At 48.9% G+C, this 27,382-nt stretch overlaps 1 protein-coding gene across 2 annotated transcripts in view; it reads left to right on the plus strand.

The window, feature by feature from the left end:
* Nucleotides 1–27,382, plus strand: part of LOC140384553 (glycogen [starch] synthase, muscle-like) — a 234,218-nt gene that overhangs the window by 126,400 nt on the left and 80,436 nt on the right. For both annotated transcript variants that reach the window (XM_072466356.1, XM_072466355.1), the window contains 4 exons: nucleotides 2,522–2,581; nucleotides 3,729–3,807; nucleotides 4,822–4,935; nucleotides 6,119–6,245. In XM_072466356.1, the coding sequence (XP_072322457.1) occupies nucleotides 2,522–2,581; nucleotides 3,729–3,807; nucleotides 4,822–4,935; nucleotides 6,119–6,245 (380 nt within the window). The remainder of the gene's footprint in view (nucleotides 1–2,521; nucleotides 2,582–3,728; nucleotides 3,808–4,821; nucleotides 4,936–6,118; nucleotides 6,246–27,382) is intronic.

Below are 27,382 nucleotides of genomic sequence, written 5' to 3' on the forward strand. Positions count from 1 at the left end.
CTCATCAAGCTCATAAAATTTCACTTACGAGGTTGCGCCCAGTCCCGAGCCACCTGAACCCCCAAATAGCGAAAACTAGTCCCTGCCAGTCGAAATGACAGCCCTGCTAGCCCAGCCTCTCCCCTCGCAGGGCTAACCAGAAAATACTCGCTTTTCCCAACATTCAGTTTATATCCCATAAAGGAACCGAACTTGTTCAAGGTGCCAAATATGTCCCCCATAACTGGCCCAAATTCCTTACATATAGCAGCACATTATCCAAGTACAGGGACACCCTATGTTCTACTTCCAACTGGTCCCTGTCTGCATCTTTCCCAAGGCCCTGCGGACCACTACCATCCCCATCGGCAGCTCCATTTCTTCCCGCAACTCCTCCCCCACCTAAGGAAACTCTAATTCCTCCAAGAACTCCACCATCCCCTGCTCGTGTTCAGACGACTCCAACTTATAAAGCCCCTCAAAAATGGACCGAAACACCTCATTGACCCCCTGGCTCCCGTACCTGCACAATCTCCCTGGCCGTCACCTTAATTGATGAGCTTTCTCTCTGTACTCCTATACTAACCCATTTAAGTGCCTCAGATGGCACACTGGTTCACCTGGATTACAAAGTACATTTTAAGCAAAATGGTCTCATTAACACAAAAAGCCCCTTTTAAGCACGCCAGCAAAAAGTCCCTTTTAAGAATGCCAGTTGATGGTGGTCAAGAACAAATTCTGCTCTAAACCCAAGTGAGTGTCTGTATTCTTCTCCTCCAAATCTCCCCAGGTGATTTTTCGCATGAGAGTTTCAAAACTCCACTCAAAAACAGGCTTTAAATTCTTCTCTCATAATAATGCTTTCCCTTGGCAGTTTGCATACCGAAATCCAATCCAGGTTTTACAAATTACATTTTCAAACAACGCTTCTGCCCCACTTTTAATAGTAAATCCAGTCCAGGATTTCACACCTACCCCTTAGGATATTTTGTCTTGACTGCTGTGCAAACTGCTCACAATTGTTTTAACTTTCAACTCCCAAACTGTATTAAAATTACATCAAACGTTTCATCTACCTCTGAAGTCTGCTGTCTGACTTTAAACCTCGATACTGTAATTACCTCTAACTCAGAACACTTTGCTTACTCTTTCTTCTTCTGAACAATACCTTGGTCTCTGTTCTCTTAACTTCAGACATCTTAGGCACTTTTGCTCTCCCAATTCCCTGGTTACCTGGACTATAACGTGTACTTTAGGAAGCCCGTACCTTTGAAGCTCCAGTCCTGTCCAGTCTTTCTTCTGGAAGAATTGAGAGATGTTCACTCCCCGGGTTCCTATCTCCAACTGCTCTCAAATTACCTAAACTAAAACTCAAAAGCTTTCTACTTTACAAGGACCTCCAGTTGCTAAACAATGGCCAGATGCTCATGCTATTTGTTTACTTTTCACACTGTAACCCTCTCTAAGCACAATAGAAACCCAGTTGGAACTTAACCAACCCCTCACGCATACAAACACCTTTGTCCAGCATGAATCTAACTGTATGTTCACTCTTCCAGGCACAGAAAAATTAAATTAAACCCACTTAAAACTATACCTTATTTCTAATATTTAAAAATACAAATATAAATCCCTTAAAATTACCTTGGTTTTCCTAACATGATTCAAGGGATAAAATGTAATCAGGTAATTCTGAAATGTTTTTTTTTAATAAGCCAACCCTTATTTTGAACTCAAGAAATTTTGGTTGCTGAGAGAAAATATTTTAAATGAAAAACAAATTCAGAAAATGCTTTAAGCAATTTGTGGGTGACTAGATTGTGCAATCACCATATACTTGCACTATAAAATTGGGTGCATAACCCAATTTGATGTTATTGTTACAATTCTACAACAATTATGTACTTACAATTAGTTTTTAGTAAACTGTATGCTTCAAGTACAAAACTTAATATACAGTTGAAAGGTTATTGGTATTAGCATAAGCTTCAAAACTTGTAATGTGTCACTCCAGGTAACCTTCATTATTTGTGTAGCCACTGTGGAGTTCGAAATTCTAGTTACACAAAAATGGGAATTGTCATTGGCAAATTAAGGGGGGCAGTGGTTAGCACTGTTGCTTCACAGCGCCAGGGTCCCAGGTTTGATTCCCGGCTTGGGTCACTGCCTGTGCGGAGTCTGCATGTTCTCCCTGTGTCTGCTTGGGTTTCCTCCGGGTGCTCCGGTTTTCTCCCACAAGTCCCGAAAGACGTGCTTGTTAGGTGAATTGGACATTCTGAATTCTCACTCCGTGTACCCGAATAGGCGCCCGAATGAGGGGCTTCTCACAGTAACTTCTTTGCAGTGTTAATGTAAGCCTACTTGTGACATGAATAGAGATTATTATTATTATAATGTTTTATACCAGTTTATTAAAGTCTATTGATCATCAGCAAGTACAAATTGATACCAGAAGGCGAATCATTTTACTCTATCTCCAGGCTCAGGCGAGTTCGGGATTGAGAGTTTTTAATTATCTGAAATCTCCTATGTTTTATTTCAGGGACACCGCCAATGTGATGAAAGAAAAATTTGGCAAAAAGCTTTACGAGTCACTCTTGGAGTAAGTATCTCTGTGTGCAATGGAAGCACAATCCTTAAGAATAACAAATGCTACGTAGTGGAATTGTGTTCAAACAAATTGGACACTTTTTTTATTATATCCCTGTTTTTAATTATTTTTGTCTTTCTGAGTATTAATAAAGATGTGTCAGCTCAGCTCAGTTGCCAGCATTCTTACTCCTGGGTTGACAGAAGCTCCATTTCTAGGTTGGTGCTCAGCAAATGGGCTAGTACTCCAATGCAGTACTAAGTAAGTGCTGCATTATTGGATATGTAATCTGTTGGTCGGAAATGTGTCTTCCTCTTCAAGTATATATTAAAGTTCCCAAAACACAATTTGGAATAGAGCAACGAATTAACCGAGTGTCTTGACCAACTCCTACCCAATACTACCACAACAGATAAATTCGTAATTTATCTCATTACCGTTTGGGGTAAATTATTAGTGCAAAATGTTGTCTGGATTTGCTTACCTGATCTCATTGCCCAAAAAGCTGTTTATTTTGTGAGGTTCTTTAAGATGCGACGAAGTGGAAAATAAGTGTGAGTATTATTCTAAATCAATTTTGTTTTGTGTGTTCAAGTTGGTGAGTGCAGGAGTAATGTGTCCCAGGCAGTACTTTAAAACAATTGTGGAAAGCTGCCATGCAGTCAACTAGAAAGTAGCATTGTTTGCAAACGGTGACATGATGGATCAACACTCAGTTCATTCTGGAGCCTGGGTTTTAATCCAAATCAGACTGATGGGATAAAAATAAGGTATCGATAAAACAAGCAAAACATTTCCAACTTCACCCTAGTTGGCGGAGGAAAAGGTAAATTTAACAATGATGGAATTGGATTGCCGTGCTGTGATTTAAGATAATGCACATTGGTGAGTGGGGGAGAATAGGAGGCTTACTCTGCATTCACTCCATGTTATGTTTGACCTGATGTGCTGACAGTGGATTACAAATAAAAATAATAGGAAAAGTGTTCTGTTCTCCCACCCATAAGGCCCTCCCCTTAATCAGTATATAAATTCATCACCCCGCTAAATAAATTTAGAATTGAAAAAAAATTGCAGCATTATTTATGAGAAATATTGAATTTTAAAACAGTAATGTTGTATGGGATAGACTATTGAAGAAGTGTTCATTTGGTTTCAGAGGTGAGATGCCCAATATAAACTCCATTTTGGATCGGGAGGACTTCACTATGATGAAGAGAGCCATATATGCTACTCAGGTAAGTTCTTTCGCAGAGAAACTCGTGAATGCCCTTTTCTGTAGTCACCATTCTTCAAGCTTTATCACTTGAAGTTTTAACAAGAAAAAAAGCACAATGAATAAATGCAGTAAAACATACAGTTAGAAACACTGGTCAGCGTCGGAGTGACATGACTGGTGTCACAATTGGATTCTTGAGTGCTCCTGGGATGAATAAGAAAAGCCTCGGGGTGGGTAATTTCCAATTGGTTTGTTTATCTCGAAAACAGAAGTTAAAAATCATCTTTAAAATTTGGCCATCTGAGACTTTTAGGCAGGCCCACAATTGGGAGACCAGTAATGTTTCCCAGGACACTACGACCTCACTATATAAATAGGAACCTTACACTGTTTGTAGGGTCCATTTACAACCAGTAGCAGAGTGTGCATCACACATGCTTCATCCATTAACAGTAGATTAAGTAGCCCACTCAACAGTTCCTAATGGAACCACTCACAAAATGGCCACTAATATGTTTTCTGTGTCGCTTATGAAGTCACCTGATTTGCCAGATTGACAAGCTGTTCATTAGTTCTCAACAAGCAGTTTGAGCTCCCTGACCCCAAGCAAGTGAGGCCTGACTTGAAAATAGTTTGTCTTCGCATGACCAGTGTCAGATGAGCAGCACGCTCACTGATCTGTCGCAGCAAATATTGAAAGTCACTCACAGTGACACTACCTGGAAACTATATACGTGTGATGGATGTGTGCGCAGACCCATCAGAACAGAGAGAGTTGATGTAAAATGGAAATAAGACTGGTTACTACAGATAGGTTGGGAAGGCAAATGTGCAAAGAAGAGTTTGGAAGGGCCTTAATTTCATGGAGGACCATCCACATGAGTTCAATCAAATAAATTATCTACACAAACGAATAAAACCTGATGTGTGTCAATTGTGGAAAGGAACAATTCAGTGTTATAATTAAAATTTCTTTGACGGAGTTCTTATCATTTTTACTCCCCTGACACACAAATATCTTTTTGATGAACAGCGCCGTTCACTGCCTCCTATTTGTACACATAACATGCTGGATGATTCCAATGATCTCATTCTCAAGGCGGTCCGAAGGATTGGGTTGTTTAATAGCATGAGTGACAGAGTTAAGGTATGGTCACTACTTTTCTTGGTTACTACAATAAATTCTTAATGAATTTCCAACACAGATGGAGTGGCTCATAATAATAATAATAATCGCTTATTGTCACAAGTAGGCTTCAATGAAGTTACTGTGAAAAGCCCCTAGTCGCCACATTCCGGCGCCTGTTCGGGGAGGCGCTGCTGGCATTGTTTTGCAATACAAGCCAGCTGTTTAGCCCACTGTGCTAAACCAGCCCCTGATAATAAGCTCATAAAAGCGGTAGACTGACAATTTCTAGTCAAATAAACTTGAGTGTCAGTGGTCCCAGGATAGTTGTTATCGATGTGAACCTGTTTGCTCAATGGAGAAAGTACATTTAGCAACCAGGTATTGTTTTGCACCTCATCCCCTTGTGCATTATGACAATTGAAATTAATAAATTGTTGTGTGCATAAATGTGCTTTTCTTTAGAAATTTATATGAAGAGTCTTTACCTGATGTACTCACTGGAGACACTAGATAGAATTCAGTAACAGTGATGCAGACAATTCATGTATTGGTTTAATTGAGTTCCCAAAAGCACAACCATGATGAGATTAGGGAGCAGGTAGAGACAAGTCCTTTTCTAAATAATAGAATGTTACAGTGACAGAATCTATGGGCGGGTATTTATGGACGTACCCATGGTGTGAATCATCATGGGCGTGACAGAAAATTTGATAGACCAACCAAATGTCCATTGACTTTGGGCGCAATTTCTTTTATTCTCTGAATTTTCTTCTTATATGCTCTTACCGTCCTGTCTTTTCATAACGATGCTCATTTATGGTGGTTGCCTTTACCCATCTCACCCTTGTTGCTTCAATGTAATTCATCATGTACAAAGCTCGAATAGTGATTGTTGACAAGACATTAGACTGTGCAATCATCACAGTTGAACCAGCTTCTGTCTTTTGCTGTTATGCAGCTGGCACTTCCAAAAGCATTCATTTATTAGCAACCCTGCTAATTTCCCATTGACCCAGAGTCTTTGACATTAATTGCAGTTTCCCCACTGCAGCGCTGGATGAGATCAGCTAAGACGCAACAAATCTTGGAACTCTTTGGCCTGCTCCACTCAAGATACAATTTCCCACTGAAACACCAAGGGAGGCTTATGGTGGAATCTTTGCCTCGGCTACTTTCTAAATGGCTTTTGTTCATCCTCCAGGTCATCTTTCATCCAGAGTTTCTGTCATCCACCAGCCCATTGCTCCCTTTGGATTACGAAGAGTTTGTACGTGGCTGTCATTTGGGTGTGTTTCCTTCCTATTACGAGCCTTGGGGATACACTCCCGGTGAGTTGCAGCCAGTATTTGTTCATAATTTAAAAAAATAATGTATTCATGGGTAGTGGGTGATAGCGGGTAAGCAGTATTTATTTGTTGCCTATCCTTGTGGTTTTTAAGAGCTAGTTGCACAGTGTTGAACTGGAGTCACATGCAGTAGTGGTAACAGATTCCATCCATCAAGAACATTGATGAGTTAATTGGATCTTTAAGTGCCTGCCATTTTCATGGTCATTTTCCTGGTGTTGGCCGAGTCAGAGGCCAGTAACCTTGCTGACACAGTGATAGGCTCCCATTAACTATCAGCATTATAAAAGCCGAAGTAAAAGTGAATTGTCGTTATAATTGGCACATGAGAGCAGCATGGTGGTACAGGGGTTAGCACTGCTGTCTCACAGCGCTGAGGACCCAGGTTCGATCCCGGCCCTGGGTCACTGTCTGTGTGGTGTTTGCACATTCTCTGCACTCTCTGCGTGGGTCTCAACCCCACAACCCCAAAAGATGTGCAGGGTAGGTGGGTTGGACATGTTAAATTGCCCCTTAATTGGAAAAAAAGAATTGGGTATACTAAATTTATAAGCAAAAAAATAATTGGCATGTGATATGTGCAGTGCATTTAGGACTGGGGTTTGTCATGCAAACCTGCAACTAAAATCGCTCTGAGGATTCCACAAAATGTCTGATGTGGGAAATGGGAAAATATGGTGCAGGAAGGTGTTCTGTGTCTGGGACAGAACAGAGTCTACATCTACTTGGGCTATATCTGAATTGCTTGAGCCGAAACCGTAAGTATGAAATGAAAAGTGCTCGTCGAGGTGAAGGTAAACATAAACATCATCAATTTTTCTTAAAGATACTTAAATCATTCTAAAAGAACAACAATATCTTCCTCAAACACTGGGGGCAATTCTCCAGCCGCGTTGCGCCCGGCGCAAATCCCACTTTATCGGGAGAGGCGCAAAATGGGATTTGCACCCAGCGCCAAAACTGCTTCCAATGCTCCTGGCCTGCTGCAGCTGAAATGATCTGTTTGAAGCCCTCACTGGATGTGAACCAGATTAGCATATTTAAATCCTCATTTAAATATGCAGGAGCTATTTTAGCCGTATTCTCCTGGCTCCTGCAATTCTCCCACCTGCCAGCGCAGTGTGAAGCCAGCGCAAATCACGACTGGTCTCCACAAACAGACACCAGGTGAAATGACCGTGCTAGGGGGTTCGGAGACCATAGTAGCCCCTGGTGATCACAGGCATGGCATTTTATTACAGCCTGGGACCAGACGCCAACAGTGGCTAGGATACTGGTCAGAAACCCCAATATTTAATTTTAATTTTGTAATGCTGTGATGGAAGGTTACCTTGATCCTGGAGAGATTTCATGAAGAAATAGGGATATGTTATTTTAAAACAAACTTTATTACTAACACGGTATTAGAATATCTTTAACATCACACCAGAAAATAGCTTACAATTGAAATGAAATGAATGAATGAAAATCGCTTATTGCCACAAGTAGGCTTCAAATGAAGTTACTGTGAAAAGCCCCTAGTCGCCACATTCCGGCGCCTGTTCAGGGAGGCTGGTAAAAACAATGCTAATCAATACAGTGAATACAGTAATCCCACTCAAATAACAGAAGAAAACTCAACTCTCAAACCACTGTTAAAATACATTTGGCACTCGGGAATACCTGCTTTACAGAGTTGTCTGGATGCCCTACTTTGAGACAAAGAGATCCTGCCACACTGCTTGAATGAAAAGATCTGAATTCTGTCAGAACCATGCCAAACCTCTTACTGTATTCCTTCTGATGCCGGCAATTGTGGGGAGGGGGGGGTCTGATGTTTACCCTGGGGGGCGGGGGGGGGGGGGGGGGGAGCTGTGGCCTGAGCATTAGTCGGATATGGGGCGCTCTTTTAAAATGTTCCACCGTTCTCTGAGGAGCCAGACCTGCCGGCATCTTCAGGTCCCGCACACCCCTTATTCAGGGCGTAGTTCATTCACCCCAACCTCCAAAACAATTTCTGTATGGGTTTGATTGCAATCTGGATTGAGGTGAATCACCCGGTGGGAATCGCACCTCTCTTCCTGCCAGAGACCATGCTCAGAAACCTTTTAGGAGGATTGAGTCCAATGTTTGCAAGACAAATTTTCATTTTTATTAGGAGTTATTTATCTCTCTCTTCAGGTCTCCAGGCTTTTACATATACTTATTGTGGTAGTATGTATTGGGGGTCATGTGGGACTGGAAGCCCTAATGTCATTGGCTGACAGATCCCGGGTCCTGGTTGGCCGTTGACCTCAAGCTCCGCCCTGAAGGCGGAGTATAAGAAGCCGGAGTCTTCCCCCGCAGGCCAGTTTACTATCGAGCTGCGGGGGAACAGTCACGCTTAATAAAGCCTCATCGACTTCACTCTATTCGTCTCATGGAGTCTTTGTGCGCTACAATTTATTAAGCGTGCCTAAAAAGGACTATGGAGCTCAGGATCATTCCGGAATGCCTGAGGATCAGCCCCCACGCAATGAACGCGGCAGCAGCCTTCAAGCACTGGCAGACTTGCTTCGAGGCCTACCTCAGAACAACCACCGGCCGAGTCTCAGAAGACCAAAAACTGCAGGTCCTGCACTCAAGGGTGAGCACGGAGATTTTCTCCCTCATCGAAGACTCGGACGATTTCCAGACGGCGTTCGCAGCACTGAGAAGTCTCTACGCTCGCCCAGTTAACCAAATCTACGCTCGCTACCAGCTCGCGACGAGACGGCAAGCTCCCGGAGAATCGATGGACGAGTTCTACGCCGCGCTGCTGATTTTGGGACGAGCCTGCAGCTGCCCGTCGGTGAACGCAAACGAACACACGGACATGTTAATGCGCGATGCTTTTCTGGCAGGTATGCAATCCTCCCAAATCCGCCAAAGACTTCTAGAAAAAGATTCGCTAGGACTCTCAGAGGCACGGGCCTTAGCAGCCTCCCTAGACGTGGCCGCGCGTAATACCCGCGCCTACGGCCCCGACCGCGCGGCAACCCATTGGGCCCCGTACGTACCCGTCGCGGCAAACCCCCTACCCCCCCCCCCCCCCCGGACACCCCACAGGCTTGCGCGGTCCAAACGCCGAGTCGCACCGGGGGCACCCGCTGTTATTTCTGCGGCCAGGCGAAACACCCCCGACAGCGCTGCCCGGCCCGCGCAGCTATCTGCAAAAGCTGCGGGAAAAAGGGCCATTATGCGGTTGTGTGCTGGTCCCGCGAGGTCGCCGCCGTCCCGGGAACACAGGGAGCCCTGCAAGCAGTTTACGCGCCCCATCCCCCCCAGCACGCCATGTACGACCTGCAGGCGCAGCCGCTCTGGGTCCCGACCACCGCGGTCCCGGGAGAACTGGGAGCCCTGCATGCCGCCTACGCTCCCCAACCCCCCTCCCCGCAGCCCATGCATGACCCGCCGCCGGCGCTACCGCTTAGGGTCCCGGCCAACACTCTCCATGGAGAGGAGGGAGTTTTCCGCGTCCCTAACGCCACCCTAACCCCCACCCCGTGCTCCACGCCTGACCCGCCAGCGCCACCTACTTGGGCCCCGACCACCGCTGTCCCTGGCGAGGGAGCTCCGCACGGTCCCAGCGCTCGCGGCCCCACGCCTGACCCGCCGGCGCCGCCGGCTTGGGCCCCGACCACCGCTGTCCCCGGTGAGGGAGCTCCGCGCGGTCCTAGCGCTCGCGGTCCTAGCGTTCCCCAGCCCCCCCAGCACACCATGTGCGACCCGCAGACGCCGCCATTTTGGGTCCCGGCCACCACGAGGGGAGGAGGGGCGCCGATGTGTGACCCGCAGACGCCCCCATTTTGGGCCCCGGCCACCACGAGGGGAGGAGGGGCGCCGCCATCTTGGACCGCCCCAGACCTGTATGACGCATGGGGGCGGCCATTTTGTCCACCCCCGCCGCCACCTTGTGACCCCCAGCCACGTGCGATGTATGGGGGCGGCCATTTTATTCATCCCCGCCGCCATCTTGGACGGCAACAACGGACCCCACTCCACTACTACAACCACGGCTCGCTTCGATTACGCTCGATCAAGCCCGGCCCCGGACACTCCAGACGACGACGACAACGGTACTAATAAACGGCCACGAGATGCCATGCCTAGTCGACTCCGGGAGCACGGAAAGCTTTATACACCCCGACACGGTAAGACGCTGTTCCTTGACCACCTATCCCAGCGCACAAAAGATTTGCCTAGCTGCAGGATCCCACTCCGTACAGATCCGGGGATTCTGCATAGTTACCCTAACGGTGCAGGGGAGGGAGTTCAAAAACTACAAACTAAACGTCCTTCCCCAACTCTGTGCCCCCACCTTGCTGGGATTAGATTTCCAATGCAACTACAGAGCCTTACGTTCAAATTCGGCGGCCCCATACCCCCACTCACTATCTGCGGCCTCGCAACCCTCAAGGTGCAACCCCCGTCCTTGTTTGCGAACCTCACCCCGGATTGCAAACCCGTCGCCACTAGGAGCAAACGGTACAGCGCCCAGGACCGGACCTTCATTCGGTCCGAAGTCCAGCGGCTACTAAAGGAGGGCATAATCCAGGCCAGTAATAGTCCCTGGAGAGCGCAGGTGGTAGTAGTGAAGACAGGGGAGAAACAAAGGATGGTCATTGACTATAGCCAGACCATCAACAGGTACACACAACTAGACGCGTACCCTCTCCCCCGCATATCCGACATGGTCAATCGGATTGCCCAATATAAAGTCTTCTCCACCGTGGACCTCAAGTCCGCCAACCATCAGCTCCCCATCCGCCCAAGTGACCGCAAGTACACAGCCTTCGAGGCAGACGGGCGATTATACCATTTCCTACGGGTCCCTTTTGGCGTCACAAACGGGGTCTCGGTCTTCCAACGGGAGATGGACCGAATGGTTGATCAACATGGGTTGCGGGTCACGTTCCCGTATCTCGACAATGTAACCATCTGCGGCCACGATCAGCAGGACCACGACGCCAACCTCCAAAAATTCCTCCAGACTGCCAAAGCCTTGAACCTCACATACAACGAGGACAAGTGCGTTTTTAGCACCGACCGGCTAGCCATTCTGGGCTACGTAGTGCGCAATGGGATAATAGGCCCCGACCCCGAACGCATGCGCGCACTCATGGAATTTCCCCTCCCACACTGCCCAAAAGCCCTGAAACGCTGCCTGGGGTTCTTTTCGTACTACGCCCAGTGGGTCCCCCAGTACGCAGACAAGGCCCGCCCCCTAATACAGACCACGACCTTCCCTCTGTCGACAGAGGCTTGCCAGGCCTTCAGCCGCATCAAAGCGGATATCGCAAAGGCCACGATGCGCACCATCGACGAGTCCCTCCCCTTCCAGGTCGAGAGCGACGCCTCCGACGTAGCTCTAGCAGCCACCCTTAACCAAGCGGGCAGACCCGTGGCCTTTTTCTCCCGGACCCTCCACGCCTCAGAAATCCGCCACTCTTCAGTAGAAAAGGAAGCCCAAGCCATAGTGGAAGCTGTGCGACATTGGAGGCATTACCTGGCCGGCAGGAGATTCACTCTCCTCACCGACCAACGGTCGGTAGCCTTCATGTTCGATAGTGCACAGCGGGGCAAAATCAAAAACGACAAAATCTTAAGGTGGAGGATCGAGCTCTCCACCTTCAACTATGAGATTTTGTATCGTCCCCGAAAGCTGAACGAGCCGTCCGATGCCCTATCCCGCGGCACATGTGCCAACGCACAAATTAACCGCCTCCAAACCCTCCACGAGGACCTCTGCCACCCGGGGGTCACTCGGTTTTACCACTTCATCAAGTCCCGCAATCTCCCATACTCTTTAGAGGAGGTCCGTACAGTCACAAGGGACTGCCACATCTGCGCGGAATGCAAGCCGCATTTTTTCAGGCCAGATGGAGCGCACCTGATTAAGGCTTCCCGCCCCTTTGAACGCCTCAGTCTCGATTTCAAAGGGCCCCTCCCCTCCACCGACCGCAACGCATATTTTCTTAATGTAGTGGACGAATACTCCCGCTTCCCTTTTGCCATTCCCTGCTCTGGCATGACCGCGGCCACAGTCATTAAAGCCCTGAACAGCATCTTCACGCTGTTCGGTTACCCCGCATACGTCCACAGCGACAGGGGGTCCTCTTTCATGAGTGACGAGCTGCGCCAGTTCCTGCTCAGCAAGGGCATAGCCTCAAGCAGGACGACCAGCTACAACCCCCGGGGGAACGGGCAAGTAGAAAGGGAGAATGGCACGGTCTGGAAGGCCGTCCTACTGGCCCTACGGTCCAGGGACCTCCCAGTTTCAAGGTGGCAGGAGGTCCTCCCGGACGCTCTCCATTCCATCCGGTCGTTATTATGTACGAGCACTAATCAAAGGCCACATGAGCGTCTCCTTGTCTTCCCTAGGAGGTCCTCCTCTGGAACGTCGCTGCCGACCTGGCTGGCGGCCCCAGGACCCATCCTGCTCCGAAAGCATGTGCGGGCACATAAGGCGGACCCGTTGGTCGAAAGGGTTCACCTCCTCCACGCGAACCCCCAGTACGCCTACGTGGAGTACCCCGACGGCCGACAGGACACGGTCTCCCTGCGGGATCTGGTGCCCGCTGGCAACACGCACACCCCCCCGACACCATCAACCCAACCCCCCCCCTTCCTGCCACCGCCGCACCCCGCGACCGCCCCCTTCCCAGCAGGATCGGTTCCCCTCCCCTCAGCACCGACCAAGAATCAAACCCGAGCTGAAACTGTACGGCTCCTGGAGGCGACAACACTAGTACAAGCACCACCACCACCGCCGGGGCCGAGGCGATCGACACGGACGACCAGACCGCCCGACCGACTCGTGGCGTCGATGTAAAACAAATATGGACTGTTCACAAGAACATTTTGCTTTTCTTCCTATACCCTCTGTAAATAGTTGCAACAGGACGAAATTGTCCAATACTGTATTGCCATGTGAATGTTTTGTCCTCCCAGGACCAGCCCTGTAAACCCTTACCACCATACGAAGCATCACCCCGCCGGGTTCATTTTTGACAAGGGGTGAATGTGGTAGTATGTATTGGGGGTCATGTGGGACTGGAAGCCCTAATGTAATTGGCTGACAGATCCCGGGTCCTGGTTGGCCGTTGACCTCAAGCTCCGCCCTGAAGGCGGAGTATAAGAAGCCGGAGTCTTCCCCCGCAGGCCAGTTTACTATCGAGCTGCGGGGGAACAGACACACTTAATAAAGCCTCACCGACTTCACTCTATTCGTCTCATGGAGTCTTTGTGCGCTACACTTATATTTAGCCAGTCATTGGGAGCGGTATGTGTATCCTCAGTATAACATCTCAACAACCACCAAACCTTAGGGCCCTGATCATACACAGCAAATTTCATATCTCACCAAGGCATTCGTAACTGTGTTCGCAGGATAGGTGCACAGAAAACCGCATAATTGCCTTTGCTACAAATGAAATACTTTAAAGTTCAGCAACAAGAAGTCCAAACAATTCAAGCAACAACTTCTTAATTACCAAAAGAACTTGGTGTTCAGTCCAAACAGATTAAAGCTTAAGGTAGCAATACAGTTTGGTGATAGATCAATATGCAGGGGAACATCACCATGCAAAGAGAACATCATGTCTATCAATAAGAACAACATTTTGACCAACAAAAAATAACAGTTCACCAATTCCAGATCATAATCTCTATTCCTATTTTATTTATTTTTCCTTGTAAGTTTTGGTCCTGGTCACATTTTTCTCTAGTTTCTGCTTTTGGAAGGCAGCAGCTCGTTATTCTGCCATTCACGTGCCCTCTAAACACATTTTTAAAATTACCTCCAGACCACACCCTATGACTGTGCACCATCTTAATCTCTCCCATCTTCCACACTTTCACACCTTCCCTTTTGCTCTTCTTACCTCTCCCTTTTTGTTTGCTTCAAATTTGTTATATTTCTAACTTTTCCCAGTTCTGATGGAAGATCATTGACCTGAAACATTTTTTGTCTTCACATGCTGTCTGACCTGCTGAGTCTTTCCAGCATTTCCTATTCTTATTGCCCCTCATTCATATGTTGTCAATTCACCTACCCATATCATCACATCCAAGTTTCAGTGGTACAGGAAAATTTGAGGGAGAAAAAACTGAAACAAAGAAAGGGGCCCACAGTTTGAAACTTCTGCAAAAATTTGAGTTAGAGGCAAGTACGGTTGCAATAGAGAAAAAGGGGTAGCACGGTAGCATAGTAGTTAGCACTGTGGCTTCAAAGAGCCAGGGTCCCAGGTTCGATTCCCTGCTGGGTCACTGTCTGTGCGGAGTCTGCACGTTCTCCCCGTCTCCTCCAGGTGCTCCGGTTTCTTCCCACAGTCCAAGGATATGCAGATTAGGTGGATTGGCCATGATAAATTGCCCTTCGTGTCCAAAAAGGTTACATGGGGTGATTGGGTTACAGGGATAGGGTGGAAGTGAGGGCTTAAGTGGGTCGGTGCAGACTCGATTGGCCAAATGGCCTCCTTCTGCACTGTATGTTCTATATTCTATGAGGGCGAGAGAACCCGCCATCAGACGAAAAGCTTTTTCTTCAAGAAAGCTTTGTTAGTTACCTCTCCAAGGTGGTCCTCATGTTGTATCTTTTGTCTCTCCGCAATTCCTCGACACAATTAGGTTCGCTATATGTATGTTTTGTGGTAGAATAATCAAAACCCTCAGGCCACTGTATACAATCTCCATTATTCAGGAGACTAATGGGAAATTATGGTAATTATTATGTTATTATTACCACCAGTACCATTGTAACACATCACATAATCCAATCAGTTTCAAAAAGATTTTTTTTTAATTAAATGGTCACTGCTTTCCTCTCCATCAATTTAGTGGTGATATTTCTATGCAGACCAGTAAATCAAAAAATTATGGCAGAGATTATTTGAGGTGAATCAGTGTGAACTAGAAACCTCACTGAAGAGATCAGTCATTACAGGCTCCTTTTGTAGATTTCCAATTATTATTCCGCAAAAAATTAATCATTGAGCACATTTCCGAGCATTATTTGTTTGAGTGCTCTGCTCCTAATTGGCCCATCAAATTTACATTGTGAAGAAGAAAAAAGTGGTGTCTCAGACAGAAATGAATTGCGTCAGCTGTGTGTTATGCTACAGGAAGATATCATTATGATATCAGTCCTTTTTCTGAATCAATCTTCTGTTGCAATGCCAGGCGAACTAAGGACCATATTTTTCTTAATTGTTGACTCAGTCTGCTGAGAAAATGATGATAAGATACAATTTTCAAGCATGCAGTTGCATAGAATGTGATTTTGTTAGCAACAGGACTTGGGCAGATGGGCAAAGTTGGCAGCATTGGGGCATGAGTGTGTAGAGGAAGAAGCAATCAGCCAGGACTTGAACTCTTCAGCACGAATGAGTAGCCTTGCAACTCAGAAAAGCAGTAGGAAGAGTCAGCCAACAGGTGAAAAGGTGACAAGTGTACAGGAAGAGGAGTATGCAGCATTGGGACTTGGCTAAATCAGGAACATGTCACTGGCAGGGAAATAGTTAAAAGTGGCAACAATTAGGCTTGGGCAGGTGACCAGGGAAAATTGGTAGCACTGAAACGAATGGTGGAAGAGCCCAACTATAAGACTGGAGCTTCAATTCATGGGGAGAAATGGGAAGAAGCAACAATTTTGGGAATCAGATGGGCAACTGGCCAACAAAAGCCTCAAGTACTTTGCCAATGTGACTTTATTTCAAGTAAATGAATGTTCGAAGGATATTCAATTGGAGAGAGAAAACTAACTGAGATTACCCAGTGTCCATATCGCCTCACTTCTACCGTCTTCTTAGGCAGTCCATCGGAGCTGAGGATGACTTGCTCTCACGCAAATTATGAGTTCCCAGGTGAATGAAGAATCCAATGCGTGGCCTACTGTTTCTGCCACGGGTGGGACAGATGATGGTTGGGGTGCCCGTGTTGCTATGCACTCCTTTCAGTGTCGACGCTTGCCTTCACACTGCTCTTGGTGATGAAACTTGAGGTGTCCAGACCCTTCCCAGGGGCTTTGCCTCGACTTCGGACGGTTTTGGGCCAGTGATTCCCAGGTGTTGGTGGGAATGTTGCATCTTTTCAAGGAGACTTCGAGGGTGTCCTTGAAGCATTTCCTCTGCCCTCCTGGGGCTCGTTTGCCATGTCCAACCTCCGAGAAGAACGCTTGTTTTGGGAGTCTTGTGTCAGGCATGTGCATGATGTGACCCGCACAGCGGAACTGTGGTCAATGCTTCGATGCTGGGGATGTTGGCTGAGCGAGAACATTGATGTTGGTGTGCCCATCCTGCCAATGACTTTGCAGTATCTTGTGGAGTCAGCGCTGGTTGTTCTTCACCACGGTTTTGAGCTGCCTGTTGTACATAGTCCACGTCTCTGAGCCATATAGGAGGGCAACTATCACTACTGCTCTGACCATGAGCCGAGTGCTGGATCTGAGGTCCTGGTCTTCAAAACCTCTTCCTCAGGCAACCAACTGCAACACTGATACACTGAACCTTATCGTCAATGTCTGCCTTTGTCGACAGTAGTCTCCCAAGGTCAGGAAAGTGGTCCACATTGTCCAAGACCTCGCATTTTGATAAGCTGGTGGGGGATGGGGATCTGTGTGATGTATAGTAGGGCCAGATTGGTAGAAGACCTTTGTCTTATGGATGTTTAGTGTAAGGCTCTCGCACACCTCAGCCAAGGTGTTGATGATGGCTCAGAGCACAGTTTATATGTGCGCAGACGCATTGTCTGTATACTGTAGTTCAGTGACAAGAGGATGGGATGACCTTGGATCTGCCCTGCAAGTGGCAGAGGTTTAACAGATTCCCGTTTGTTCCATAGTTTGGCTCCACTCCAGCGGGGAGCTTGCTGAGGGTGGGGTGGAGCATTGCAGCAAAACGGAGCATCCCGACGGCGGAGAATCCAGCCCCATGTCTGTTGTGCCCCTTAGTGGGCGGAATCCACATTGCAACTCTGGGGAAGTTCTTCAGACACAGAGAGAGGCGATTAAGGAGGGTTCTTGTGTTGACCTTCCCTGTGGCCAACAGCAGTAGTTACTGCAGTAACTTGAAGATGGTCATGATTGACTTCCGGTTGCGGCTATGCGGAGCTAAGTCGCACATTCGCCGGCTCCCACAAAAACTGACTTTTGGGCTCTTTTCAGGGCCCCAAACGGCACTTTTTCGACGTTTCCCGGTGTGGGAAGGAGTCTACAACAGCTCCCCATCAGTATATGGCTTCAACTAGGAGCGGGGTGACAAAAAAGGTAGTGGTGGACCCGAAGAAGCTGCGAGGGAAGAAGGACAAAATGGCGGCGGGCAGGGACCAGGCAGCGTGGATGCAGTGGGCGGAAGAGCAGCAGGAGGGTATCCAGTGCTGCTTCAGAGAGATTAAAATGGACCTGCTAGGGCCGATGAAGGCGTCTATTGATAAGCTGCTGGAGACACAGACGGCCCAGGAGTGGCGATCCGCGAGGCTCGACAAAAGATCTCTGACAATGAGGACGAGATCTTAGGCCTGGTGGTAAAGGTGGAGGCGCACGAGGCGCTCCACAAGAAATGGCAGGAGCGGTTCGAGGAGATAGAGAATCGGTCGAGGCGGAAGAATCTGCGGATTCTGGGCCTCCCGGAGGGGCCGGACGTGGGGGCCTATGTGGTCACCATGTTGAACACGCTGATGGGAGCGGGGTCCTTCCAGGGGCCCCTGAAGCTGGAAGGGGCCCATAGAGTGCTGGCGAGGAGGCCCAAGGCTAACGAGACTCCGCGGGCGGTGCTGGTGAGGTTCCATCGGTTCGTCGATCGGGAGTGTGTGTTCAGATGGGCCAAGAAGGAGAGGAGCAGCAGGTGGGAGAACGCGGAGGTTCGGATATATCAGGACTGGAGTGCGGAGGTGGCGAAGAAGAGGGCCGGGTACAATCGAGCGAAGGCGGTGCTGCACAGGAAGGGGGTGAAGTTTGGCATGTTGCAGCCAGCGCGACTGTGGGTTACCTACAAGGACCGGCACCATTACTTTGAGTCTCCGGGGGAGGCGTGGGCCTTTGTTCAGGCCGAGACGTTGGACACAGATTGAGGGTCGGGACGGGCGATTGGGGACTGCGGTTGATATGCTATGTTTATTTTTGTTTCGAGGGTGTGGCCTTTGTGTTGCTCCGGGTTTCTTTTTCTTTGTGTATTTTCTCTTTTGGGTTGGTGAGGGTGGCTGGGGCGGGTTGGTCGGGGGGGCTCTTGGAAGTGAGATGGGGCCCCGCGGGGGAGGGGGAGGCCCAAGCCAGGGGTGAGGGGACCGGGCCTGTAAAAGGAGCCGCGTCAGAGGTGGCGGGGCCTGGTAGGTGGAAAACACAGGCTCTTTCCCGCGTTGAAGACTGGAGGGGGCGTGGCCGGGGCGGGGAAGAGAGGGTTGTTTACCGCGCTTAGAACGGAAGGGGGAGGGGAAGAGCCTATGGATGGGGACGGGAGAGGAGGGTGTGCCACACAATGGGAGGAGTCGAAGGAGAGGCGGGAGTGGCCGGGGTCAGCAGGAGTCCGCTGACTTGCGGAAGTGCAATGGGGGGAGTAAATCAGCTCGGATGGGTCCTAGCCGGTGGGGTGGGGGGTTGGGTGGGGGGGAATCGAGTTGCTGCTGCTAAGGTCAAGGAGGAGCTGGAGCGAGTTCGGGGGTGTCGAGATGGTGGTATGCCGCTGTGGGGAACGGGCCGGGTGTGGGGTGCGGGCGCGTGGCTGGCCGAGGAGCGGTCATGGCTAGTCGGCGGGGGAGTGGGGCGGGTAGCCCCCTGATCCGGCTGATAACCTGGAATGTAAGGGGACTGAATGGGCCGGTTAAGCGGGCCCGCGTGTTCGCGCACCTGAAGGGGCTCAAGGCGGATGTGGCTATGCTTCAGGAGACACACCTGAAGGTGGCAGGCCAGATAAGATTGAGGAAAGGGTGGGTAGGTCAGGTGTTTCACTCGGGGCTGGATGCCAAAAATCGAGGGGTGGCGATCTTGGTGGGAAAGAAGGTGTCATTCGAGGCGTCGAGCATTGTGGCAGATAATGGCGGCAGGTACATAATGGTAAGTGGTAAGTTGCAGGGAGAGAGGGTGGTACTGGTCAATGTGTATGCCCTGAACTGGGACGATGCGGGTTTTATGCGGCGTATGTTGGGTCGGTCCCAGACTTGGAAGTGGGGGGCCTGATAATGGGGGGAGACTTTAACACGGTGCTGGATCCGGCACTGGATGGCCCCAGGTCTAGGACTGGTAGGAAGCCGGCGGCGGCTAGAGTCCTGAGGGGGTGTATGGACCAGATGGGAGGGGTGGACCCTTGGAGATTTGTACGGCTGGGGGTTGAGGAATTTTCATTCTTTTCACATGTCCATAAGGCTTATTCTCGAATTGACTTTTTCATCTTGAGTAGGGCACTGATAGCGAGAGTAGAGGATACTGAGTATTCGGCAATCGCCATTTCGGACCACGCCCCGCATTGGGTGGACTTGGAGATGGGGGAGTAGAGGGACCAGCGCCTGCTGTGGCGCTTGGAGGTGGGGCTGTTGGCGGACGAGGAGGTGAGCGAGCGGGTCCGAGGAAGTATAGAGAGGTACCTGGAGACCAACGACAACGGGGAGGTCCGAGTGGGGATGGTATGGGAGGCACTGAAGGCGGTGGTGAGGGGAGAGCTGATCTCCATTAGGGCCCACAAGGAGCGGATGGAGCGGGCGGGAGAGGGAGAGGCTGGTGGGGGAGATGGTGAGGGTAGACAGGAGGTATGCGGAGGAGCCCGAGGACGGATTGTTGAGGAAGAGGCGTAGTCTCCAGGCCGAATTCGACCTGGTGACCACCAGGAAGGCGGAGGTGCAGTGGAGGAAGGCCCAGGGGGCGATTTACGAGTATGGGGAAAAGGCAAGCCGGATGCTGGCGCATCAGCTTCGGAAGCTGGATGCAGCTAGGGAGATCGGGGGAGTTAAGGACAGGGGAGGGAGTGTGGTGCGGAGTGGAGCTGGCATCAATGGGGTCTTCAGCGACTTCTACGAGGAATTGTACCGATCCGAGCCCCCCCGGGAGGAGCCCCCATGGGCCGCTTCCTGGACCAATTGAGGTTTCCAAAGGTGGAAGAGGGACTGGTGGCGGGATTGGGAGCCCCAATTGGGCTGGAGGAGCTGATCAAAGGGATAGGAAGCATGCAGGCGGGGAAGGCACCGGGGCCGGATGGTTTCCCGGTCGAATTCTATAAAAAATATATGGACCTGTTGTGCCCGCTGTTAGTTAGGACCGTCAATGAGGCAAGAAAGGGGGGGGCCTTGCCCCCGACGATGTCCCAGGCACTGATCTCCTTGATCCTGAAGCGGGAAAAGGATCCCCTGCAGTGTGGGTCTTACAGGCCACTTTTGTTGCTAAACGTAGATGCCAAGGTGCTGGCGAAGGTCTTAGCCACGAGGATTGAGGATTGTGTGCCGCAGATCATCCACGAAGACCAGATGGGGTTTGTGAAACGGAGGCAGTTGAACACGAATGTGCGGAGGCTTTTGAACGTTATCATGATGCCGGCGAGGGAGGGGGAGGCGGAGATAGTGGTGGCGATGGACGCTGAGAAAGCCTTCGATAGGGTAGAGTGGGGGTACCTGTGGGAGGTGCTGAAGAGGTTCGGGTTTGGGGAGGGGTTTGTCAGGTGGGTTAGGCTGTTGTATGAGGTCCCGATGGCGAGTGTGGCCACAAACAGGAGGAGGTCCGAGCACTTTCGGTTGCACCGAGGGACGAGACAGGGATGTCCCCTGTCCCCCCTGCTCTTCGCACTGGCGATTGAACCCCTGGCTATGGCACTGAGGGAGTCGAGGAACTGGAGGGGGTTGGTGCGGGGTGGGGAGGAGCATAGGGCGTCACTTTGTGCGGATGACCAGCTGCTGTATGTGGCGGACCCGGTGGGAGGAATGCCGGAGGTAATGAGGATTCTTAGGGAATTCGGGAACTTTTCAGGGTACAAGCTCAACATGGGGAAGAGCGAGCTGTTCGTAGTTCATCCAGGGGACCAGGAGAGAGGGATTGGCAAGCTCCCACTAAAAAAGGCGGAGAGGAGCTTCAGGTATCTGGGAGTTCAGGTGGCCAGGAGCTGGGGGGCCCTGCATAGGCTTAATTTTACAAGGCTGGTGGAGCAAATGGAGGAGGAGTTCAAGAGGTGGGACACGTTGCCGCTGTCCTAGGCGGGTAGGGTGCAGTCAATCAAAATGACGGTGCTCCCAAGGTTTTTGTTCATGTTCCAGTGCCTCCCCGTGTTTATCCCAAAGGCTTTTTTCAAGCGAGTTAACAGGAGTATAATGGGGTTTGTGTGGGCGCGAGGGACTCCGAGGGTGAGAAGGGTGTTCCTGGAGCGGAGTAGAGATAGGGGGGACCAACCTCTATGGATACTACTGGGCCGCCAATGCGACGATGGTGCGCAAGTGGGTGATGGAGGGGGCTGCATGGAAGAGGCTGGAGATGGCGTCTTGTGTGGATACGAGTCTGGGGGCGCTGGCAACAGCGCCGCTGCCGCTCCCTCCAAGGAGGTAAACCACGAGCCCGGTGGTGGTGGCTGCCCTCAAAATTTGGGTGCAGTGGAGGCGGCACATGGGGGAAGTGGGGGCCTCGGCAGGGATCCCATTACGGGGGAACCACCGGTTCGCCCCAGGAAGAACAGGTGGAGGGTTTGCGGGGTGGCACAGGGCAGGGATACGAAAGTTGGGGGACCTGTTTGTGGACGGGAAGTTCGCAAGCCTGGGTGAGCTGGAGGAGAAGTACGGGCTCCCCCCGGGGAACACCTTCAGGTACTTACAGGTAAGGGCGTTTGCCAAAGGGCAGGTGGCGGAATTCCCGTGGCTATGGCCACACACAGTTCAGGACAGGGTGCTCTCAGGGGGGGGGAGATCTCGGAAACTTACCAGGTGATGCAGGAGGAGGAGGAGGCCTCGGTGGTGGAGGTAAAAGGTAAGTGGGAGGAGGAGTTGGGAGAGGAAATTGAGGAAGGGACGTGGACAGATGCCCTGGGGAGGGTGAACTCTTCGTCATTGTGCGCGAGGCTCAGCCTCATACAGTTTAAGGTGCTGCACAGGGCACACATGACCGGGACAAGGATGAGTCGTTTTTTTGGGTGTGGGGACAGGTGTGTTAGGTGCTCAGGGAGCCCAGCAGATCACACCCATATGTTCTGGGCATGCCCAGCGCTGGAGGAATTTTGGAAGGGCGTAGCGAGGACGGTGTCAAGGGTGGTAGGATCCAGGGTCAAGCCGGTCTGGGGGCTCGCAATATTTGGGGTGGCAGAGGAGCCGGGAGTGCAGGAGGCAAAAGAGGCCAGAATTCTGGCCTTTGCATCCCTGGTAGCCCGGCGAAGGATTCTCCTTCAGTGGAAAGATGCAAGGCCCCCAAGCATGGAATCCTGGATCAACAATATGGTGGGGTTTATTAAGTTGGAGGGGGTGAAATTCGCCTTGAGAGGGTCGGTACAAGGGTTCTTTAGGCGGTGGCAACCGTTCTTAGACTTCCTGGCAGAGCGGTAGACATTGGTCAATGGCAGCAGCAACTTGTGGGGGGTGGGGGGGGGTCACTTTTTTATTTTTTGTTTTTGTTATTCACACTGGACGGTCTGAGGGGGTGTATATACTTGTTGTATTAAGTCGGGCTGTTAATGTTAATTTATTATTTATGTGCAGGGGGGGTATGGAAGGTTGTTTTTCTGGACTGTGTTTTGTACTGAACCCTGTTGGGTTCCTTTTTTATTTTGTTATTGATATTTTATGAAAACCTTTAATAAAAATTATTTTAAAAAAACAAAGAAGATGGTCAGGATTATGGTGTCTCTGAGATCTCCTGGCATGTTCTCCTCCTTCCACATAAAGGAAATACGGTCATGTATTCACACCAATAGTGCCTTTCTGCCATGTTTCAGTGCTTTGGGAGTTGCATCTGCCCAAGGATTTGTTGTTCTTTAGCTATCAAATGGCCTTTTCTACCTTGTGCCATGTTGGTGTTGTGCTGAGATGGTGGTATTCACTCATAGGATGTGAACATCACTGGCTGGGCCCTTGGACTGACCATTCAGAGGGCAATTAAGAGTGAAGCATGTTGTTATGGATCTGGAATCACATTTGGATAGACCAGGTAAGGATGGCAGATTTCCTTCCTTAAAGGGCATTGGTGAACAGGTGAATCTTATCGACAATGATTTCATGGTCACAATTAGACTTCTAATTTACTATTTGCCATGGTGGGATTCAAACCCAGGTCCTCAGAGCAATATCCTGGACCTCTGGATTACTAGTGACACTACCACTATGCCACCGCCTGCCCGTAGGTTGGAGTCGAGGACACTCATGTTGAAGACAGAGCCTCTGTTAAAGAGGTCTTTAGTGCTCCTTCCAGCGGGCGCTGATTGTTTCTGTGTTCTTCAGCACCTCTCCGTACTTGGCCAGCAGTGTTATGGGACCTTTGGTGATTAGGCCATAGGTTGTCTTGACTACGCTAAAGAAACCTTGAGGGTCATGTTTTTCAGCTAACTGCCGATCTCCTGCGCTTTCTCCACCACCACCTGTTTTTCTGGTTGTGGGGTTTTTTTTTGCTAGGCCTCAGCCATCTGTAGAGCTGCTTTCTTGCTCTTGGGTTTGGTTGCTTTTCAGGTTCAGAATAGCCTTGCACTTGCGGCTTATCAGCTCCTGGTCACTTGTATTGAACCAGTCTTGGTTTCATTGTCGAATAACCAGACGTCGCTCAGATGCTGATCACGGAGGCCTTGAGGGCAGACCAGGTATTGTGGCCACTCTGCATCTCTGTGTCACCTGGAATCATCAGGTTGGCAGTGAGGCACTGGCTGAGAAAGACTCTCTTATCAGGATCTTTGAGTGTCTCACCACTGAGTTTCTTGCGGCATTGTTTCTGTTTATGTTGCTGTTGTGGGGCTACATTAATGTTGATCACAGAACAGATTAGATCATGGTCGGTCCAGGAGTCTTTGGCTCCTGTCATGGCACAGGTGATACACACTTTCTTTTGGCCCCTCGCTCGGACGATGATGTAATCAAGCAGGAGCAAGGGTGTTGCTATGAGGCCTTATACTCATCTCTCTAACGGAAAAAAATGTAGATTATGACAAGGCTATGTTGTAGGCATTTTGTCATGAGCCAGGCATTGTCGGTGTTAGATTTCCTATCCCTTCTCTGCCCATTACACCTCCCCAGAGGCCTGGGTCCTTTCCAATCTTGGCATTGAAATTGCCAAAGAGGATCCGCTTGTCGCTCATTTGGACTTGATCCAAGTATTGTTCGAGACTGGAGTAAAATTCCTCTTTGGACTCATCTGTAGCTTCTAGTGTTGGGGCATGAGTCCTGTAGCACACTGGTTCCAGGCTAGGGTGAGCCAAAGGGTCGTTTAGCCAACAAGTGGAGTTTCTGAGTTGGCCATTTAGTTTGTTTTTAATGGTGAAGCTATCCCTGTGGAAGTGGCAATCTTCCCCTGGTCTACCTTTCCAGAAGGTGTAACGATTCCCCTGTTCCTTGAACTGCCCCCCCCCCCCCCCCCCCCCCCAGGTGTTGCCTTAGGGTGACAATGTTAGTGTTGAAAAGTCTGAGCTCCCGTGTAGCAAAAGCAGTACGCCGTTCCCGTCTGTCACTGGTGGGGTTGACCGTGAAAGTCCTGACATTCATGTTGATAAGTTGGCATACAAAAGGCTACTATGCAAGATAGAAGCTCATGGTGCTAGAGGTAATAGTCTGGATAGAGGATTGGCTAATTAACAGGAAGCAATGACGGGGTCTTTCTTAGGTTGGAGGACGATAGCCAGTAGAGTGCCACAGGGGCCAGTGCTGGGACCGCAACTCTTCACAATATTAACAATTTGGAGTGCACTGTGGCCAAACTTGCAGATTATACAAAGGTGGGAGGGAAGGCAGGCTGTAAGGAGGATATAAATAGTTTACAAAGAGACCTTGGCAGGTTAAGTCAATGGGCAGAAAATTGGCAAGTGGAATTTAAAGTAGAAAAATATGTGCTTGTTCATTTTGGTAGAAAGATTGAGAAAGCAGATTATTATTTAAATGGGGCGAGACTGCAGAAAGCTGTAGCACAAAGGGACTTGGGGGGGTCCTTCTTCATGAAACCCAGAAAGCTCGCATACAGGTGCAGAAATTAATTGTGAAGGGAAATGAAAGGCTGGCTTTTATTTCAAGGGGGTTGGAATATAAAAGTAAAGAAGTGTTGCAGCAACTGAACAAGGTACTAGTGAGGCCACACTTAGAATACTGTGTACAGTTTTGGTCCCCATATTTAAGGAAAGATTATCTTTGGAAGCAGTACAGAGGAGGTTTTCTGGGATGATCCCAGGGTATGGAAAGCCAACATTTACAGAATTCTTTCCTGGGATGTGGGTATTGCTGCTAGGCCAGCATTTACTGTCCATCCTCAATTCTCCACCACCACCTCATGTCAGATATATAATTAAATGGGCATTTGAATTCTTGCATTACTCATCTCTCATCTTTTAGCATGATGAAGCCTGTAAAACATTTCTTCAGGGAATAAGATGGCTCAGTAGACTCAGTAATTGTGCAGCAAAGTGATTCATGGTCGATGGAGTTCCCCAGAGGTCGATATTGGGACCCTTGCTTTTCCTGATATAAACTAATGATCTAGTTCTTGGTGTGCAGTGGTTAGTTTTAAAGGTTGCACATGATACAAAACTTGGAAGCATTGTAAACTAAGAGGAGGACAGTGTAGAACTTCAAAAGGCTATAGAAAGGTTTATGGAATGGGCAGATAGGTGGTCAATGAAGTTTGTGAGATGATTCATTTTGGTGGTGTCATGTGAGAGTACCTTTAAGAAATGGATGTGTAAGCAATGTACTTTTAAGAAATGGAGCTGATCATATTACTGAAGTGATGTCAGAGGGTGGGGGGAGCTGAGCTCACTTCTGCTTTTTGAGTCAGTTTGAGAAAGCAGCTGGGAGTGTCTGTGTTTTGCTGTGAGTTGTATGAAGAAACACAGAGCTGGTCTGTTGATTTCTGTAATCCAAAGACTATAAATATATTGAATGTAACCTAATGTGCTCCTATTTTTGAAGGTTTGAAGTCTTTTGGATGTTTAAAGGAACAGTTTGAAGGATTATTTAGTATTGTAGTCTTTTGAGGTTATCTTTGAAGTAATGGGTGTTAAGATATTCAATGTTTGTTTTTAAAAGGTTAACTTGAGTTCAGAGAATAAACATTGTTTTGTTTTAAAAAACACTAGTCCATTTCTGCTGTATCACACCTGGAGAGTACGCCGTGTGCTTCCCACACCACAATCTATTAAAAGTTGTGGGTCGGTTGAACTCCATGAAACACGTTGGGGTTCTGTAAACCCAGGCGCATAACAATTGGGGGCTCGAGGGGGATAAAAGTCTATTGATTGGATTGGCTTAATGAACTTAAAGACAGTGAGGGGTGAGCATATTGTGGTTGCTTTTCAGGTGTGGTATTTTAGTTTAAGTGGGGAGTGTGTTGTGGACGATGGCTCTTTCAGAGGCTCAGAAGTTTTTGGGGGTGGACACGGTAACACGCAATACCTTACGGACAGAGACTAAAAGCACACTGTTAGATTTGGCAAAAGCATTGCAGTTAACATTGTCTGGCAAAATGCGAAAAGCTGAGGTACTTACCGCGGTAGCTGAACATTTAAATTTGCCTGAGATACATTCTGACTCATTAGAAATGGCAAAGCTCCAGTTGCAGATTAAGCAATTTGAACATGAAAAAGAATTAAAGCAGCTTGAATTTGCAATGAGAGAAAAAGAAAAGGAGAGAGAAGAAAGAAACAAACAAAGAGATATAGATATTGAGGAAAAAGAAAAGAGAGAGCAGAAAGAAACAAAGAAAGAGATAGAGAGGAAAGGGAAAAAGAGAGAGAGTTTGAACTTCATAAAATGGCTACGAAACATGAAAATGAGTTGAAATTGGCAGACGCAAAGGGAAACATACAGTTGGATGAGATTGATGATGATAGTGAGACAGAGCGTCATAGTCGAAGACGTGGTGGGCATCTATTTAAATATGTCCAAGCATTGCCAAGGTTTGACGAGAAGTAAGTTGAAGCCTTTTTCAGTTCATTTGAGACGGTAGCTAAACAAATGAAATGGTCACAGGACATGTGGGTATT

This window comes from Scyliorhinus torazame, chromosome 10 (assembly GCF_047496885.1).
Source record: "Scyliorhinus torazame isolate Kashiwa2021f chromosome 10, sScyTor2.1, whole genome shotgun sequence".
NCBI classification, from domain to species: domain Eukaryota; kingdom Metazoa; phylum Chordata; class Chondrichthyes; order Carcharhiniformes; family Scyliorhinidae; genus Scyliorhinus; species Scyliorhinus torazame.